Source organism: Arachis hypogaea, chromosome 14, assembly GCF_003086295.3.
Source record: "Arachis hypogaea cultivar Tifrunner chromosome 14, arahy.Tifrunner.gnm2.J5K5, whole genome shotgun sequence".
NCBI classification, from domain to species: domain Eukaryota; kingdom Viridiplantae; phylum Streptophyta; class Magnoliopsida; order Fabales; family Fabaceae; genus Arachis; species Arachis hypogaea.
Genome location: NC_092049.1, coordinates 129,040,440 through 129,060,451, shown reverse-complemented (window position 1 = coordinate 129,060,451; position 20,012 = coordinate 129,040,440). Strand labels below are relative to the sequence as shown.

General features: G+C 34.3%; 1 protein-coding gene across 13 annotated transcripts in view; it reads left to right on the top strand.

The window, feature by feature from the left end:
- Positions 1 to 19,385, top strand: part of LOC112744109 (uncharacterized) — a 40,204-nt gene extending 20,819 nt beyond the window's left edge. For 10 of the 13 annotated variants that reach the window (XM_072214956.1, XM_072214957.1, XM_072214950.1 and 7 more), the window contains 2 exons: positions 4,416 to 4,664; positions 5,509 to 5,745. In XM_072214956.1, the coding sequence (XP_072071057.1) occupies positions 4,416 to 4,664; positions 5,509 to 5,595 (336 nt within the window). In that variant the 3' untranslated portion in view covers positions 5,596 to 5,745. Of the gene's footprint in view, positions 1 to 4,415; positions 5,129 to 5,508; positions 5,758 to 6,990; positions 7,057 to 16,914 lie in introns of those variants that run through there. The other 3 variants (XR_011871313.1, XR_011871312.1, XM_029292297.2) reach the window with 3 other exon arrangements.
- Positions 19,386 to 20,012: the final 627 nt, after the last annotated feature.

Here is a 20,012-nt window from a genome sequence, read left to right as displayed (position 1 = left end):
AAAATCGAGATATGAGAATATATTTATAGTCATTAAATTAGTTTTGATTAGATTCACTGAGAGAATAGGATGTACATAGTTGACTAGGCTAGTTTCAGACGCCAACTTAGGGGTTTCCTATATGGACTAGGATCCGGAGTGTTGATTTTATACATAGTAGCAAGATGTGAAGAGTTGTTGTACTCTAACCTATGATATATATGACATCACCTTTTTATGTATGTATGATTTCTGCTATATGTTATGTTTATATATAATGTTGGCCTTGTGTATGTTTTATTTGATTCCTTATTGTAGCTTGTGTATGTTTAATTAGCTGTCTACGCAAATCTTTTTATAAAGTAAAAGTTTTTTTTTTCAAAAATCTGATAGTGCGCTGATTCAATTATAGGCTTAATAGTAAATAGTTAAAGTTTTTTTAAGTAAGTTGGTAACACTCGATTTTCAGTATGATCATGACGCACTGAAATTCAGTATGATCATGACGCACTGAAAATTGGGTCGTTACGGCTAGTGGTTTCTTACCTAAAATGGGATGACAAGCCTTTGGATAAGGAAAGGTGGGGATAAACATAGGAGATTGGCAAAGTTGGAACTCCAGTTCGGCATGGAGGAGGTTGGTGGCGATTTTATCAACAAAACTCGACGGCGGAGCTATCGTAGAAGTTGCAGCGGCAACATAAGGCAGCGTACTTGATGGGTGCAGGTCGTCGATGGTAGCGATGAGTGCTAGCATGACTTTTCCGCAGCAGTTGAGAATATGACCGTCCAGAACAACGGCGTGATTCTTCAAGCATTTTTTTTTGTATATAACTGGTTATAGGTGGTTGGCTGCAGTAATATGGTTAGGGGCGGTGATGAGTAGGGCTGGAAGTGAGCTGAGCTGAGTCAAGTTAGACCAAGCTCAAGCTCGGCTCACGAAAATTAAGCTCGGTTCACAATTCTCGAAAATATTATTATTTTTTCATTAAAAAAGGCTCCATAAAATTATTATCTTATTAAGTAGTGTATACAAAGAAAAATAAAAAAATATTAAAATACCATTAACTATAATCAAGTAAAATGAAATAAATATATTAAGTTTCATATCGATTATATATAATGTAAGAATCATATTGAAGCATGTTAAGTTTCATAAATATAATATTAAAATTCTCCTAAAACTCTAATCAATCAGAATCTTATAGGATATAATGCAATACAAGTTTGGTTGGAGGAGAAAAAAATAAGTGAAACTTTTTATTTATAATATACTATTTAAAAAGAATATCTTATTGTGTTAGTAATATTTTATGTGTAAATTTAAAAAGTAAGAATATTTAAATTTATTTTTATTTTTATGATTTAAAATTTTTTATAATCGAATATTGAACTCACTCTAAAATTTTAATTTAATATAAAATTTATCTATTTTATTTCTTTAAACTTAGATTTTATCTTTTATTATTTTATCATTTATAAATATTAAATGACCTTTTCATATATAAAATACTTTTGTCCAAAAAAAATGAAATTATAAATTTATATTTTAGTATCATTTTAATTATTTTTATTGATTGCCCAATTTTAATATTAATATAAAAAAAATATTGCATTCATAAATAAAATATATTCTAATAAAAAAAACACTTGATTCAATCATAAATAAGTTTTATTAAATTCAAATAAGAGAACAACAACAAAAAATAACAAAGGGATATATTTACCTGAAGAAAATTGCTTGATGTGCTATGCAAATTAAATGCACACGTCTTATAGGGTTGGCTTAAAACTTAGCTTGAGCCCAACTACCTTGAGTAAGAGAATGTATTTGCTGCTCTAGTTAAAATTGCCACAAACTAAATACATGAAGAGCACTTTTTTTTTTTTTTTACCAAAATGAAGAACAAATTAAAGTAAAACCTGACTTATAGAATAATTATATAGTAGATTTTGTAATTAAAATAATAATTTTATAATCAAAATATAATACTTGATATACTTTTATTGTAATTAAATTAAAAATTTCTTTTTTTTTAAATTAAGATTTTTCTTTTGTCTTTTTTATATTTTATCCTCTTTCATCTACCACAATTTTTTATATATTAATATTAGTTATTAATTTAACAATCAAAATATAACACAATATTTTTTTATTACAATTAAAATTGAAATATATCGTTAATATGACAATCAAAATCTATCACATTGTACTCTATTTTATTATAATTAAAATAATATTTTTTTTCCAAAACTAATAAATTTTTCCTCTTTTCTTCACTCATTTTTTTTAGGTTTTTAATCAATATGCCACAATTTCTAAAACTTATTATCTAAACATGTCACATAATATTCTTTTTTTACAATTAAAAAATATTTTTTTTTAAATTGAAAACCTCTCTCCTTTTCTGTTTCTCTATTTCTCTTCCTCCTTTATCACTCTATCTCTTATATATATTATTAATAATTTATTATATCTATTACATATTACTAATTTCACAACCAAAATATATATATAACACTTTCTAATTGCGATTTAATTAAAAAAAAATTTTACAAATCAATGAAGTCTCTTCTCTCTCCTCTTCTCTTTTCTATGTTCCCTCTCTACTCACATTAGCTATTTTATATATTATTACTAATTATTAGTTGATCATTTAACAATCAAAATATATCACATAATATTTTTTATTATAATTAAAACTAGTTTATTATATATTTTTAATTTGATAATCAAAATGTGCCACATAATACTCTTTTTTTATTGTACTTGAAATAATTTTTTTTAAATAATTTTTTCTCTCTCTTTATTTAGTCACTCTGTTTCTTTTGACTTTTTAAACAGTATACTATAATTTATTAACATGCCACTATTTTTAAATTATTTATTTATATGTGGTTGTTGTTTTACGATCACATTTATTATTTTTTCGATATCCTGACTGAAAATTATTTATCCAAAAAGTACTATTATTAGCTATGTTTAATAATTTAAATAGGTGTTTGTTTCGTGTTCGGTTGCTCGTTAGAACGATGAAGGGTTGATGAATAGGATCGCTTGCAAGAATTCTGTAGGATAAACCCATTAATTCTACTCCTCTATTAAGTTAGACATTGAGGGGGAAGAACCTAACATAGTGTTGAATGTTGACCCGAATAAACTTGTCTGTTTAATTTGAGTCATTAAACAAGTGGAGGGAGATTGTACCTGGAAGAAGCATTATTGGAGTCAACATTCAACACTATGTTAGAGTAGTGTGAAGTTTTCTTGGTTCCCCTAAAAACAAAACACAAAGGCTACAAAGTTGGGCCCTCACATATATTTTGTGGCTGCACCTAATACACATGCATCGTGTATGCAAAATTTCACTCAAGTAGTGCTACTGCTGCGTACTGTACGTAATGCATATACGGTATACTATTTTATGTCTATAAATTACTGCATGAATTAAATAATTTGGTTAAGTGTATATATATATCCGCATGAAGAACATGATGATCAGGTAGTCTAAGTTGTTGTACATATATACATACATAGCTAGTCTGATTTTCTTTACTTCTCACATAACAATATAACAGCAGCTTTAATTTCTACCAACTCTCAAAGCAGCCATATGTAATTAATTACTTTAACACTAGCGGAGAAGGACTCATGATTTGATTTTGCAAACATCAAACTCTGCAAGTGTACCATTGTTGTAGATTTTTTTCATCATAAAACCTATGTGCAAGTTTGACCAAACCCTTTGCATCTTTTGACTCTCTTAACTAAAGTTCAACACAAAATCACGATGCCATTGCTCTAGTGTTGAATTTTTTTATGAGATCTTTATTAAGAAAAAGTATATCAATCACACAATAACAACTCCCCAAATTGAATACTATAATTAGAAAAAGAAAAAAGAATGAAGTATGATGTTGAGGATTATGTAATAAATTGATGTGATGCATTTGATTCTTCATTGCTAAACATACACTTGCACCTAAATTCGGACCCCCTTTCTTTCGGTAGTAAAATTATTTTGGTTTAAATTTAAAAAATAACCATTTTTCATAAATAATATATAATAAAAAATATTAAAAAAATGTTGAACACCAAATTTTTTAATATCTCTATTAAATTCACCAATAAATAATAAATATTCAAATTCTGAACCGTAAATTGAAGTTAACAGAAAATTAATTACCATACCTTGAATTTTGTGTGATGAGCTTCTTATTGGTTTCAATTTCCATCACTATCACCCTTCTTATTTTCTCTCTATAAATTCTTTTCTTTTTAATAGTGTATTCACATGAACATGTTTATCATTATAACCATCATCTTTGTTAATTTTATTATTATTTATCATGGGCTCCTTGTGAATCATACTATTGCATATTTTGGTACACTTTTGAACTGAACACATTTCACAATTTTTCATCTTGAGTTTCAGATATTGGTGACACTTTTGTACATGGAATCGGTGAATCCATCGGCGGTGACCCCAAGCAAGAAGTTGGCCCGGAATTTCGCCAAGGTTCTTCATCTTAGAGCACTGATTGGGATTACGCCGGTTGATGGTTTGAAGAATGTTATCTCTGATGCTAATCTCAAGAATGACGGAAACATTGGCAAGGGAACAATAAATTGGTCGCATCGTTCAACAAAGATGGTGTCATTTGTATGGTGGGAAATTAAAACGGTGAATGAAGTCATTCCTGCTTCAGTAGTCATGTAGTCACCGCAGTCACTTATTTTCACTCACTCATTCTTAAATACTCTAGAGGGTAGAGTTTTTAACAAAAATAAATTATCAAACAGTTTTTAATTATTATTTTTGACATATATAGAGCATTTTTTTAAATATTGATAAAATTTTGGTATAATATTTAATTATTAAATTTTATAGTGTATTAAAATATACAAAATGTGAATATTTTAAAAAATACCATAAAATTCAATAACCGAGGTGGTGGTGGATTCTGTTTGTTTGGTGTTATTCGGCTGTATTATTCTATTTGTTTGGTGTTATTCTGTTTTTATAGTGTTTTACAAAATGTGAATATTTTAATTTTGGAGTTTTATATTACGGTTTTATTTATTTTAATTTCCAAGTTTTTGTATTTGACAAGGAAATATATGATTAAATATTTTCTATTCTGTCTCTTTTGTTGATATCATGGTCTTTTTGTTCTAATATTGCTCATGGTTGTTCTGTTCTGCTATGTTTATACATATACTAATATTGAGAATTTACTATTAAGTAATAGCTAATTATATTTAATTGCTTATGTTGTTGTTGTTTGTCGACATATGTTCTTCCAGGATCATAGTTTCTAAATCTGTTTGGTCATGTTTATAAAAAATAATAATAAATAATATTATGTTCATTGATATCGTTATATAAATAAGGTTTATCATTGGTTTCTCTCTAAAAAAGGTAGTCAAGGTGTTCCTTTCTGAACAGATTTAGAAATTATACTTTTTGAGGAACAAGTGTCTATTTTATATCATTGTTGGTTCTAATTTTTTTTCCCTCCTTTCAGGAAGTTACTACAGAATCTTTTGAGCCATCACTCCTCTTCTCGCACTATATCCTTGTTCCTTCTGATGAAATTTCTCTCCTCTTCTGAAATATAATCTTTTAATTGCGCTATCTTAATCTCTTTTAGCTGATAATTCTGTTTGTTTTTAGCTAAATTCTAATGAGTAGGAGCAGAGGATGCTGCATCATCTGGTGATGGAAAAGTAGCAAAGGGTGATCAAGCGAAGAAGAGGTTAAAGAAACGTCATGGGTGAGTACACTCCCAACTGTAATATTAGAATGCGTATGTGGTATAATTTTTTTTATGATTGGAAGTTGATATCCCTTAGTCTTAAATTGAATGAAATCTGTTGTTAAAAAGTATTTGTGTCAGTAATGCTATTTTACATAGAAATTATAGACTAATATCTTTGACATCAGAAATTTGATACATGATTAATGGTTTAATTTTCTAAAAATGAATGGTTAATCTGAAGAATAGGAATAGAGAAGCTTTGATTACTCTAAGAAATCACATTAAGTACAACGTAATTTCTATGAAAGGTATATATAACACAGTACATTTATAAACTTGGTTATTCCTATTTCTTCAATTCTTAATTATAATATCATACATTATTCTGCAACAATATTGTATTGTAAATTCATATTGATGGTGATACTATTATACTAAAAGTGAAATCAAATTATAATCTATATAATCCTTCACTATGTAGCTTGCAGAATTATAATCTTTTTCACACCTTTTCTAATCTTACTCTAATATTTAATCATTGTGTATCTTTCTTAACTATAGTATTATTTTACTCATGTCTCAGTTGTTCATCATTTGTCACTAACAAAATCTAATTTCCCTAATTAATTACCATATAGAGAATTCGCGAATTTGTCTGACCAGATTATATGTATATGTTTTGATATTTGAATAAAAGTTATTAACTAAATATGCTGATTTCTCATATATGTATTCATTTATAAATTGTTAATGTCATCATTACAAGGGTCACACACTCACACGCGTTTTTTTCCTTCCATATGCATGAGGCAACATGATAATGAAAATGATGTGTATATTTCCAGAGTAAAAAGGCATAATGAACCAGTGTGTTGCATTTATCAATGCAGATTTTTAGTGTAATTTCTTTTTTTTTTTCCTACCAAGTATAGGAATAGTACATTCAGTAAGGAATGAAAAGCACATTAGTGAGTTTTCATTTTACGATACTGTAAGATTTTATGGTGACACGTGACATTGTTTAAATAGTTAATTTTAACTAGTATTTTCATGAATGCAAATTTGGTTCTAAGATAGGAGCATTCATATGTTATTATGACAAAGCATTCTTTTTTTAATTTAGTTTTGCTAAAAAATAATTATAAATTATTGTATCATTAAGTTCAATTTATTTATTTTTGTGCATCCCGCGGGCTCATTCTCTAGTTAAATATGAAATAATAAAAATGAGTAACAATTTGGTGCCAGGTATAGTATTGAGCAAGAGTATACTGTTCCAGAAAGACCTTAACTGGTGGCTTCCTTGGACCACAGGTAATCTAACTTTCTTTTTTTTTTTCTTTTTTTTTTAATTTTTTTAATCTCCTTTTTTGATGAACTTTTTTAACCCTTTTTTTTATTTTCCTTTCTCTGAGTTAAAGTTTGTCTCAATTTAAGTTAGGGTTGCATCTATTACTGCATTTTATGTTGCCTCAAATTGCTAACTCTTAGTAATTTGTTTTGTCTTTTATCCAATTGTCCACTCATGCGCGGATTGAATTTTTCTTAATTTATTTCATTAATAGTAAATACCTATGACTATGATCAAACATTACATCACCATTTACCTAGTGCATATATATTTTAATTTAGGAAAAGTATAGGTAACTAAGTGTGTAATCAGCCAAGAATTAAACAACTCAATTAATTATAATTATTAATAATTAATTATAAATTTTTAAATTAAAATTTTAATAATTAAAAATTGATTAAGTAAACCTAATTAAAAATTATAAAAATCTTCTTTTTCTACATCTGTAATATAAAAAATTCGAAAAATACGTTAAAAAAGATCTATTTAGTATGAAAAAGAAACATCATAATGCTTAGCAAAAGAAACATCTATATATATCAACTTACCTTTGTTAAGACAGGCTTCAAGATCCAGTTTATTAGAGAGTTGGCAGAAGTTGGCTGGACCCTAATTGGTTCCGTAGCAGAACTCTTTAATTTATTAGTGTTTATCAACCTTTTTTTTAGGGCAATTTACCTAATTAAATAAATTGAGTGAATCCTTTACCTATATACACACAACAGAAACTTGTTACGTACATGTGCATTTTTATGTTTATGTAAACCGTGGGAGCCAACCACGGTTTCAATTTAATACATAAACCGTGGCTACTAGGCACGGTTTACTTGTGAATGGAATTCTTCATAAACCGTGGCAAGCTACCACGGTTTACTAAGGGAGGCAAATGCACATAAAACGTCGTAAGCAACAACAGTTTATGAAGGAGTTTGAGTAGGCATAAACCTTTGTTAGCTGCAACGGTTTATGAGGAGAGAATTTTTATATATATGTGAATGAGATTCAAGCTGGTGAAGAGATTATTGTCACAATGGCAAGTGAGGAAGAGAGTTTTCTTGTCTTAGTGCATTGCTTTGGAAAAATCCAAAAAAGCAAAAAATATGGTGTGAAGTTCACTGACAGAGAACCACTGAGTGTTTTCATCAGTTCATCAAGCACTTTGTCAGATTTGAAGAACAGCATCTTGCAGAAGCTTGGGGTATTTGGTAGCAAGTGGGTGAAGAAGCCATTCTACAAGATTCCCATCGCAGTTGTCTCGACCGGTGTTAAGTATGATACCTTTGTGCTAGCGGCTGATGAAGATATTAGGGTTCTATTTCATTGTGTTAGGAGTTTTTCGAAGGTCAGAATACACGAGTTGTTCGCGAAGTTGGAGGTTGGTGTCGATAGTTCTGGGGCATCAGCTCCAGTTCATAGCTCGACTGCCGCGGGAGGTGCGTCTAGTTCGATGCCTGTGGTTAGACCATCTGTTCCGCTGGTCGCATCCCCTTCATTCGTGGCTGAGTTGGATCGAACAGAGGTTGTTGGTTCTGTACCTTTGGAGAATCCAGGGGTTTATGAGCAGGCATATGAGGTGGGCACCGGTGGTGGCTTGATTCATGATATGGAAGGCTTTGGAGAACCGGACCGAGTAGAGAATGCAATGTGTGACGACGACTCTGACCAGGAGCCTGTAGATATCGTTGGGGACAGCGATGATGGCACAGGTGCCAATCCACATACACAGCATGGGCATTCAAGTTCTGGCACTCAGCAGTACCCTCCACACTTCTCCACTCTTAACTTGGAGGCTCTGGGTCAACAGGCAGACGGTGGTCCTACAGTTGGGGGCTCTTCTACAGAATTTCAGATTGGGCAATCATTCCAGAATAAAAATGAGGCTGTTTTGAGTGTGAAGGACTACAGCATCCGTCGAGGTGTTCGGTACAGAGTCATCGAATCAGATCATCTGAAGTATCATGGTAAATGCAAAGAGTTTGGGAAGGGTTGTATTTGGTTGATTCGCGTAGCGCTACATGCACAAAAGGGCACTTGGGAGGTTAGGAGGTACAACGAGCCATACACTTGCTTGGCAACCTCCATTTCTAGTGATCACTGTCAGCTGGATTACCACGTTATCTGTGCGAGGATTCTTCCCTTGGTTAGGGCAGATGCTGCGGTTACGGTAAAGGTCTTGCAACAAGCTACAGAAGTCGATTACGATTTCAGGCCTAGTTATAGGAAGGTTTGGATGGTCAAACAGAAGGCAGTGGCACAAATCTATGGAGATTGGGAAGAGTCGTACGCGGAGTTGCCACGTTGGATGCTAGGGGTACAGTCGACCATGCCTAGGACAATTAATGTGTTGAAGACCTCTCCTGTTCAACTTGGGGGTGAGGTTGATGAGTCAACCGTGTACTTTCATCGACTTTTCTGGACATTTCCACCCTGCATTGAGGCATTCCGGCATTGCAAGCACCGTGAGTATTGACGGTACCCATTTGTATGGCAAGTATGGAGGCACGCTGCTGCTGGCGATAGCACATGATGGGAACTCGAACATCCTCCTAATAGCCTTCGCCCTTGTAGAGGGTGAAAATGCAGAGTCATGGGCATTCTTCTTATCCAACCTACGATCGCATGTGACGCCACAAGAAGGTCTCCTTGTTATCTTTGACAGGCATAATGACATCAAGGCTACACTTGAGGCCCCTGAGACTGGATCGCTGCCTCTACGTGCTTTTCGAGCATACTGTATTCGTCATGTGGCTGTGAATTTTGTGCTTACCTTCAAAGGTAAAGATGCAAGAAGGATGTTGGTCAATGCTGCCTACGCAAAAATAGAAGCAGAGTTTTATTACTGGTTTGACATCATGCGGACTGAGAATCCGGCAATGTGTGACCGGGCCAACCGGATGGAATACGAAAAATGGACGCAACACTAGGATAGTGGTAGACGGTTCGAGCACATGACAACCAGCATTAGTGAATGTGTGAACTCCATGTTAAAGGGAACTCGTAACCTCCCGGTCACATCGTTGGTTAAGTCCACTTACGGGAGGCTTGCTGAGCTATTCGTGTTCCGCGGACAGACAGCAGAGGCACAACTTGGATCTGGACATGAATTTTGTTAGGCGTTGGTCAAGGCTATTGATCGGAACATAAGAGACTCAAGGTGCTTCACCGTGACTTTATATGATAGGCACCAATCAGAGTACACGATGGCTGAGACAACACCGACCGGGAACTTCTCGCTAAGGAGCTACAGAGTTTCTCTTAAGGATCACACCTGCGATTGTGGCCACTTTCAGGCTCTCCATTATCCATGTTGTCACTTCATTGCATGTTGTGCCTACTCGCGCCTAAATTGGGCGTCATATGTTCACGAGGTGTATGAACCGAAAATATTAAACCGTACCTGGATGCAAGCGGAAACCCGAATCCATCAAACCCACTAGGCCTCAAAGTGGGAAACCTTCAGAAAATCCAAGACTGTAGAAGCTGTAGTGGCCCGGCCAAGTTAACGTTTCTGTTTGTCCCACGACAAAGACATCTATACAACCACGCCAGTGCCGCCGAGCTCCAGCTATATCTGCCCAACTCGTCCAACGATGCCAAATAAGGAAACCAGCAAAGGTGGACCCGGTTTGCGTTCTTGTCCGCAAACAGCTGAGAGGACAACAACATCAGAATATAGGCACGCGCGTATATACGCACGGTCTCCTCACTAGCATCTGCTGGGAGAACCCGGAACCTCTCATGGAACCATGTGTAGCACACTGTCATCTGCTTGACTTTACTCTGCAGAGGTAACTCCCCAAACAACTCGTGAAATCACACCCATGCCGGTCTTCCGTTTTCCATCAGATTCTCAAACTCAGTCAGGCACCCACTGACGGGCTCCCCATCGATCGGCAAACCTAGCTGATATGCCACATCTTGCAAAGTGATAGTGCACTCCCCAAATGGCATATGAAAGGTGTGGGTCTCAGGACGCCACCGCTCAATAAATGCGCTAAGTAGAGGCTCATCAATCCAGAACCAGTGATTGTTCAGCCTAGCCAAATGATACAAGCCGGCGGTCTCCAGATACGGTATAATCCGGTCGTGTAAAGGCATATTCTGCTGTCTCCTAATGCCGCTAATAACCCTAGTAGGCTGCAAAATGTGGGTAACAAAATCCCTCAACATACGACCAATACTAATAACATCAAACATAGTGTAGAAAAAATTATTAGATACCGACTTTGGTTTTCTATTTCCTCTAATAAATAGTAATAACAACAACGAAACAATAGGAATAACAACAATACCAACAGAAATAATTCTACTAACAATAACAATAATTATAATGCTAACACCTCCCAATTCTAGCACAAAATAAAAGTAGTAATAATAACTATCATTATCATAATAGTAACAAACATTATAATAGTAATAATGATACAACTACTACTGCTACTATGAAGTCATAATAACAAATTAAAATAAAAATAATAATAATAATAATAATAATAATAATAATAATAATAATAATAATAATAATAATAATAATAATAATAATAATAACTAACCTCTTCGTCGATGTATCCAGCCACGTGAACAACGCTATTTAGTCGATACAAGCGAGCTTCGTCCTCCATGGCTCCACGACTCAAATCTCACCAAAACCTTCCAAACCTCTCCCTGAAACTCTCTCAACCCCCAAGCTCTTTCAATTTTTGTTTCAGCACAAATGATCCGTCATGACCATCAACAGATTATGTATTTATACTACTTAGCATGTAAACTGTGGAAACCAAGGAAGGTTTACGTTCAAGGCCTCCTCTTCATAAACCGTGGGAAGCAACCACGGTTTATGCCGAAGTTTTTTTCCTTCATAATCCGTGGTAGGTAGCCACAGATTATGCCAAATCTCTTCCAACCATAAACCTTCGTAGCCTTGATAAACCACTATTTTATGGTTTATCTTGTGCTCAATTGAGTGGATTTTATCAATCTTTCATACACTTATCCATACAAAATGCATGGTTTTATAATTTCCTTCTTGATTTTGTGCTATGATTGAAAACATACTTCGTGCTCTTAAATTTCACTATGTTTAATCCTCTCTTATTACCATTCGATGCCATGATATGTGTGTTAAGTGATTTCAGAGTTTACAGAGTAGGAATGACTTAGAAGATGAAAAGGAAGCATGCAAAAGTGGAAGGAATACAAGACGTTGAAGGAATTACAAAGCTGTCAGCCCTGACCTCTTTGCACTCAAACAGTCATAACTTGAGCTACAAAGATCCAAATGACGCGGTTTCAGTTGCGTTGGAAAGCTAACATCCGGGGCTTCACAACGATATATAATTTACCATATCTGCTCTGAAGCCAGGCGACGTGAACGCGTGGATCACGCGGACGCATGACCTGGCAAAAATGCAATCCGCGCAAACGCGTGGACGATACTTCTGCGTGACTTTGCAGCGACCTGTACGTACCAGAAATCACTGAGGACGATTTCTGGGCTATTTTTGATCCAGTTTTCGGTCCAGAAAATACATATTAGAGGCTATAAAGTGGGGGAATCCATTCATTCAAAAATCAAGCTTTAATATACACAATTTTAGGATTAGATGTAGTTTTAGAGGGAGAGGCTCTCTCCTCTCTCTTAGGATTTAGGATTTAGATTTTTAGAATTAGGATTCCTTTCAGTTTATGGTTAATTCTTCAATCACAGGTTCAATTTTCCTTTAATTTATTTTCTACTTTTATTTATTCTATTACTTTAATTGTTATTTATCTTTTCAATTTGGTTTATGAACCATTCATGTTAGGATTTTCTTAATTAATATAAATTGAGATATTTCAGATATGATATCGTTTTATTCTATTTATGTTATTGATGTTTTCGATTTATCCAAATTATTTTCATTCGAGTAGATTTTCTTCCCTTTTGGCTTTGGTTGATTAATTAGTAACACTTGAGTTATCAAACTCAGCTGTTGATTGAAATTGGAATTCTTTGCTGATTAATTTGTATACCAATAACTCTAGTCTTTCCATAGGAGTTGACTAGGACTTGAGGATCAAATTAATTAGTCCACTTGACTTTCCTTTGTCTAGCAAGGGTTAACTAAAGTGGGAGCAGAATCCAATTCGCATTACACTTGATAAGGATAATTAGGATATGACTTCAATTTCTCATATCTTGCCAAGAGATTTTATTGATTATTAATTTATTTTTCTCGTCATTTAAATTACCTGTTCCTTATTTTAAAAATCCAAAAATTATACTGTTTTCTATAACCAATAATAAGTCATACTTCCCTGCAATCCTTGAGAAGACGACCCGAGGTTTAAATACTTCGGTTATAAATTTTATTGAGTTTTGTTACTTGTGACAACCAAAACTTTTGTACGAAAGGAATTCTTGTCGGTCTAGAAGCTATACTTACAACGGGAATTTATTTGTGAAAATTCTAGATCGCGCGAGAAATCTGATCGTCAAAACGGCGCTGTTGCCCGGAAATTGCAAACGTGTGCCTTATTATTGGTTATTGTAAATATTTACTTTTAAATTGATTTTTTCGAAAAAAAAATTCAGATTTTTATTTTAAAATTTTTTATCTTATCTTATCTTAGTTTTAAATTTCAAAATTCAAAATTCAAAATTCAAAATTTAAATTTAAAATTTTAAAAATCAAACTTTTTTCAAATCTTTATCTTATATCGTTGACTTTTTAAAAAATTCAAATTTCAAAATTTAAAATTCAAAATTTAATTTTCAAATTCAAAAATTTAAATTTCAAAACCTTTTAATTTAAAAAATTATCTTCTCTTACCTAACTTATCTTATCTTTTCTAATCTTAAAATCAAATCCTTTTCAAACCTTTTCTCTTATTTATTTTATTTTTCTTTGCTTGTTTATTTGTTTTTGTTTTTAATTTTTTTAGTTATTATGAGTTCTCACCCACGTCGCTTTGAGTTTGGTTCTAATATTGTTGAAAGGAATGGAAACTATAATAGGAACATGCATCAAGGTCGAAACAATCACAGATGGAAGGAGCCACGAGGATCTGATAAACCCTTTAGGCAACAACACCCTCTCAGATACCATGGACCACGACCATTCCACAATACATGCCAAGACAATAGTTATGGTGGACCCTTTCGTGACAACCAACCTCCACAAGTATACTATGGTCAAGAGCCATTTCAAGGAGCGTACCAAGACGATAAATATGGTGGACCCCCTTGTAGTTACCAACAAGCCCCATCATATGCTTATGAACCACCTCCCCAACACACCTTTGAACCACCAAATTCACAAGTCCCTTTCCACCATTCACCTCCATATGACCCTAACCCATATCCACCATACCAACCATCCTATGAACCGTATGAACCATACATGGAGCAACCCCAATACCAACCCAATTACTCCCAAGAACCACCACCTCAATATACACCATGTCCATATCCATCAACTCAGGAATCCGTTAAGGAGCGTCTCAAGAAAACAGTGAATAAATTTCATGCAACCCTTCACCAATTGAATCAAGCAATAAATCGATTACCTTCCCGACATTCGGACACTCAAGAAACCTCCATGGCTTCATGTGGACAATCTAATGAAGAACGTAGCATGAAGGAGATGCTAGAAACTCCAGTGGACAGTACAAAGCATGACTTTGTACTGGAACAAGTGGAGGAAGCTATAATTATTGAAGAGGAATAAGTGGTTGAAGACTTAGGAGATGCTGAACCTCCATGGGAAAGTCAAGTTATAGAGCCTCCTTCAAAGACGTTTGAAATTGATGTTGAGGAGGGTGTCTAACCTCCAATGCATATCATGGTTGAAGACTTTGAAGAGGTTGATCAAGAGATGGATTCAATCATTGATGAATTCTTATCTACAATTGAATCCTCTCCTATTGGACTTGACATGGAAATTAAAGAAGAAGCACAACCTTCCATGCCCTTGGTGAACAATGAAGAAGAGATCAAATTGGAAGAAAGCTACCAAGAGGAAGAGGTTGATATTGAAGAAGCTTGCAAAGAGGTGGAAGTTGTCAAAGAAGAGCCCAAGAGAATAGAGTTGGAAATCACCTTACCAAAGTTGCTAGAGACTTCTCCCCCAAAACCATCACCATCCATTCCTTCATTCAAGTGGGTAAATCTTTCATCTCTAAGCTTAATTAGCTCACTTGAGACAGATGGGCAACTCAGAGCTCTTTGTGGCTTTAAGAGTAAGAGGGAGAAGGTTAGTGGTAGGAGTCGTCATGCAAGATTCAATATGGTGGAAAGCTGAAAGTTTAAATGCAAAGGTTGGTGTAAAGCTCAACTGAATGGGTCTAGGAAGTTGGTTGGCCGCTTTAGTGGGAATTCAAATTGCTTGCTACCCGGATGGAATCATGATGATCAACAAGAAGACGGGTGCAAAAGCAAGGTTTGGGACCCCAGAATTCAGTCTAGCAATCAACACTCTTGGGGCCTTGTCACTTGCTTCGACTTGCTTGAAGGCTGTATGCGCCTAATTTGGGATCCCGGAGACTATTGGAATTGCAAACATTGGTGAAGATTCCTGGATGAGTTCAAGCATAAGCCACCATGACAAGGAGCTCACCAAATGTCCAACTTATGGACTTTAACTAAAAGTGCTAGGTGGGAGACAACCCACCATGGTATATTCTTTCCTTTTTATTCCTAGTTTATTTTATTTTAATTTTATTAGTGTCGTTCATAATGTTTGCATTAGCATTTACATACTGCATTCTGCATTTTGCATAAAAAAAACGCACGCGACGCGTAAGCGTCGCTGACGCGTTCGCGTCATAGTTGCGTTAGGAAGAAAAGAGAATTGAACAGAAAGTCACGCGAAAGCGTGGCTGGAGGCGTGCCTTAGGCACAAATATGCCCACGCGACCGCGTCAATGACGCGTCTGCGTCATTTGGAAAAATAGCCTCCCACGCGAACGCGTGGCCCTGTAAAATCGACGTAAATGGGTGTATGGCAGTAAGTTGTGATGGAGTGGGGCTGGAACCATGCTAGAAGCACAAGCCCTACCACGCGAACGCGTGCCCCACGCGTCTGCATCGTTTTTCAGAATTTGGCCATTCACGCGATCGCGTCACCCAGATTTTTGGAAAAATGCATTTAAAACAGAGAGTTGCGCGAACGCACGGCTGCACTCACGCCAATAGCACAAATCAGGCCACGCGATCGCGTGACCCACGCGTCCACGTCGCCTGCGCCGCACAACTTAACCAGATCAGCGCTAATTATCTTATCTTTTCTTTTCTAATCCTAATTTTTTCTATCTTTTCTTCTTTCTTCTTTCTTTCTTACTTACTTCTTCTTCATCTCTTTAACTTCTCATCATTATTCTCTTTCATTCTATTTTTCCTATTGCATTTGCATACTTTCATTCACTGCATTTTAATTTTATACATATTTTTATCTTCTAAGTTTATTATTTTTTCATTGGTGTTAAATTTCCTTTTTCAACTGTTGCATATTTTTTTTACATTACTCTGGTGCTTCATGACTTATTTTATTCTAATTGGGTAATATTATTTATCTGTCAATGCCAATCTTTTATGATACACGTATCCCCTTTTGCATTGACATGAATTTATATTTTCTTGCATTACCCACACTCTCTTCCCCATTGTTGCAAATTTTTGCACTCTTGATTTGTCATGTGCTTCTTCTATTGTTTTCTCACTTGCATGTTGTAGTTACCATGTAATCGAGACCCTCATTATTTGGCATTAACCCACCCAGACTTTATTTATTTTCTTATCTTTATTTCTGAGTTACTTTTTCTTATTTTTCTTCTTCTTTCAGGCTGGCCACCAAAGAATGGAAAGGGAAAGCTTCTAAATGGGGAGACAAACAAGTCCATCTGCACAATTCTTGAAGAAAAGTGTCAGTTGGAGCAACCCGTCCACTTGTACATCTCTGAATGCACCGAGGACGGTACAATCTTTAAGTGTGGGAAAGTCGATACTGATCTCCATGGGTTAGTTATTTTCTTCCCAACACCAACATTTTACTTTATTTGTTTGTTCATTATTGCATTTGCATGTTTGATTGCATATTTATTTGATTTTTTGTGCATATTTTACCACCATTTGGTTAAAGTGATATTTTCTTTTTCAAGAAACTTTTTATATCATTTCACTAATTTGAATTAAAAATTTTATTGAACTTGTTTGAAGAAATATTATTTTGGAACATGGTTTTGAGCTCGAACACACAAAACCAGTGAGATTTTGAGCCGGTTTGAATTGGTTGCATTTTATCAACCAATATTTTATTTTTAGTGTGTTTTTCTCTCTAAAATTGTGATCTTTGTCTTGCTTGATTCTATATTTCCATTGTTTAATGTATGCATGCACTTACATGATTGAGGCATTTGTTTCACTGAGCTTACATACCCATATGGCCTTACCCTTTCATTATCTTTTGCAAACCAATGTTGAGCCTATTATATCCCTTTATTCTTTACTTTAGCACATCATTAACTCTAAGTGAAAAACAATAATGTCCTTAATTTGAATTCTTGGTTAGCTTAGACTAGTGAGAGTGCTCATGAATTAAGTATGGATAAATTGGGTTTGGAAACATTTGGTTTGAGAATTGAGTATGTTAGAATTTTCTGAAAGTGTGAAAGAATGTTGAGAATATGTTCATGCATTCAATACCTTAATCATATGCATTGAAAAAAAAAGAGAGAAAAATAAAAGAAAAAGAGCAACTAAGTAAAAGAGGACAAAATGCCCCAAAATAAATGGTGAAAGCAATGCATATGTACTGTACTCAAATCGGGATGCATGAATATGTGGTAAACATGGTTAATGGATAGTTAGATGTGGTATTATAATTACATGGATTGTCTAAATTTAGGTGGAAAGTTTAAGTTAATTAAGGATTCAGATTTTAGTCCACTTGACCAAATACAATCCTACCTTGACCCTAACCCCATTACAACCCTTAAAAGACCTCTTGATATGTGTATCTGTGCATTGAATTTATGTTGATTGTTAGATGAAGAGCAAGCCTTAGAAAGCAAGGTTAGTAGAGAATTGAGAGAATCGAACCTTAAACACATGAGTGATTAGAATGTATACACTTCCAGTGAGGGTTCGATACTCAATTCTTTGTTCCCGGCTTTCATGAGCTATTTTCTTCTACAAGTCTATTTGTACTTCATTTTTATGATTTGAATTAGTGAAATCCATTTCATATTTGTTCTTGAAAGATTTATTTACTTTTCACCAAGTAGGAAGAAACATTTTGCATGTAGTTGTATTCATATAGATAGGTTGCATTTCATACATCATACCATTCCTCTTCACTCTCTTATAGCTTCTCTTGAGCTTAGCATGAGGACATGCTAATGTTTAAGTGTGGGGAGGTTAATAAACTACTATTTTATGGTTTATCTTGTGCTCAATTGAGTGGATTTTATCAATCTTTCATACACTTATCCATACAAAATGTATGGTTTTATAATTTCCTTCTTGATTTTGTGCTATAATTGAAAATATGCTTCGTGCTCTTAAATTTCACTATGTTTAATCCTCTCTTATTACCATTCGATGCCATGATATGTGTGTTAAGTGATTTCAGAGTTTACAGGGCAGGAATGGCTTAGAAGATGAAAAGGAAGCATGCAAAAGTGGAAGGAATACAAGAAGCTGAAGGAACTGCAAAGCTGTCAGCCCTGACCTCTTCGCACTCAAATGGTTATAACTTGAGCTACAAAGATCCAAATGACGCGGTTTCAGTTGCGTTGGAAAGCTAACGTCTGGCGCTTCGCAACGATATGTAATTTGCCATAGCTGCCCTGAAGCTAGGCGACGCGAACACGCGGACGCGTGACCTAGCAAAAATGCAATCCGCGCAAACGCGTGGACGACGCTTCTGCGTGACATTGCAGCGACTTGTACGTATTTTTTATCTAGTTTTTGGCCCAAAAAACAGAGATTAGAGGCTATAAAGTGGGGGAATCCATTTATTCAAAAATCAAGCTTTAATATTCACAATTTTAGGATTAGATGTAGTTTTAAAGAGAGAGGCTCTCTCCTCTCTCTTAGGATTTAGGATTTAGATTTTTAGAATTAGGATTCCTTTCAGTTTATGGTTAATTCTTCAATCACATGTTCAATGTTCCTTTAATTTATTTTCTACTTTTATTTATTCTATTACTTTAATTGTTATTTATCTTTTCAATTTGATTTATGAACCATTCATGTTAGGATTTTCTTAATTAATATAAATTGAGGTATTTCAGATATGAGATCATTTTATTCTATTTATGTTATTGATGTTTTCGATTTATCCAAATTATTTTCATTTGAGTAGATTTTCTTCCCTTTTGGCTTTGGTTGATTAATTAGTAATACTTGAGTTATCAAACTCAGCTGTTGATTGAAATTGAAATTCTTTGCTGATTAATTTGTATACCAATAACTCTAGTCTTTCCATAGGAGTTGACTAGGACTTGAGGATTAAATTAATTAGTCCACTTGACTTTCCTTTGTCTAGCAAGGGTTAACTAAAGTGGGAGCAGAATCCAATTCTCATCACACCTGATAAGGATAACTAGGATAGGACTTCAATTTCTCATACCTTACCAAGAGATTTTATTGATTATTAATTTATTTTTTCTCGTCATTTAAATTACCTGTTCCTTATTTTAAAAACCCAAAAATTATACTGTTTTCTATAACCAATAATAAGTCATACTTCCCTGCAATTCCTTGAGAAGACGACCCGAGGTTTAAATACTTCGGTTATAAATTTTATTGGGTTTTGTTACTTGTGACAACCAAAACTTTTGTACGAAAGGAATTCTTGTCGGTCTAGAAGCTATACTTACAACGGAAATTTATTTGTGAAAATTCTAGATCGCGCGAGAAATCCGTTCGTCAAGCCTC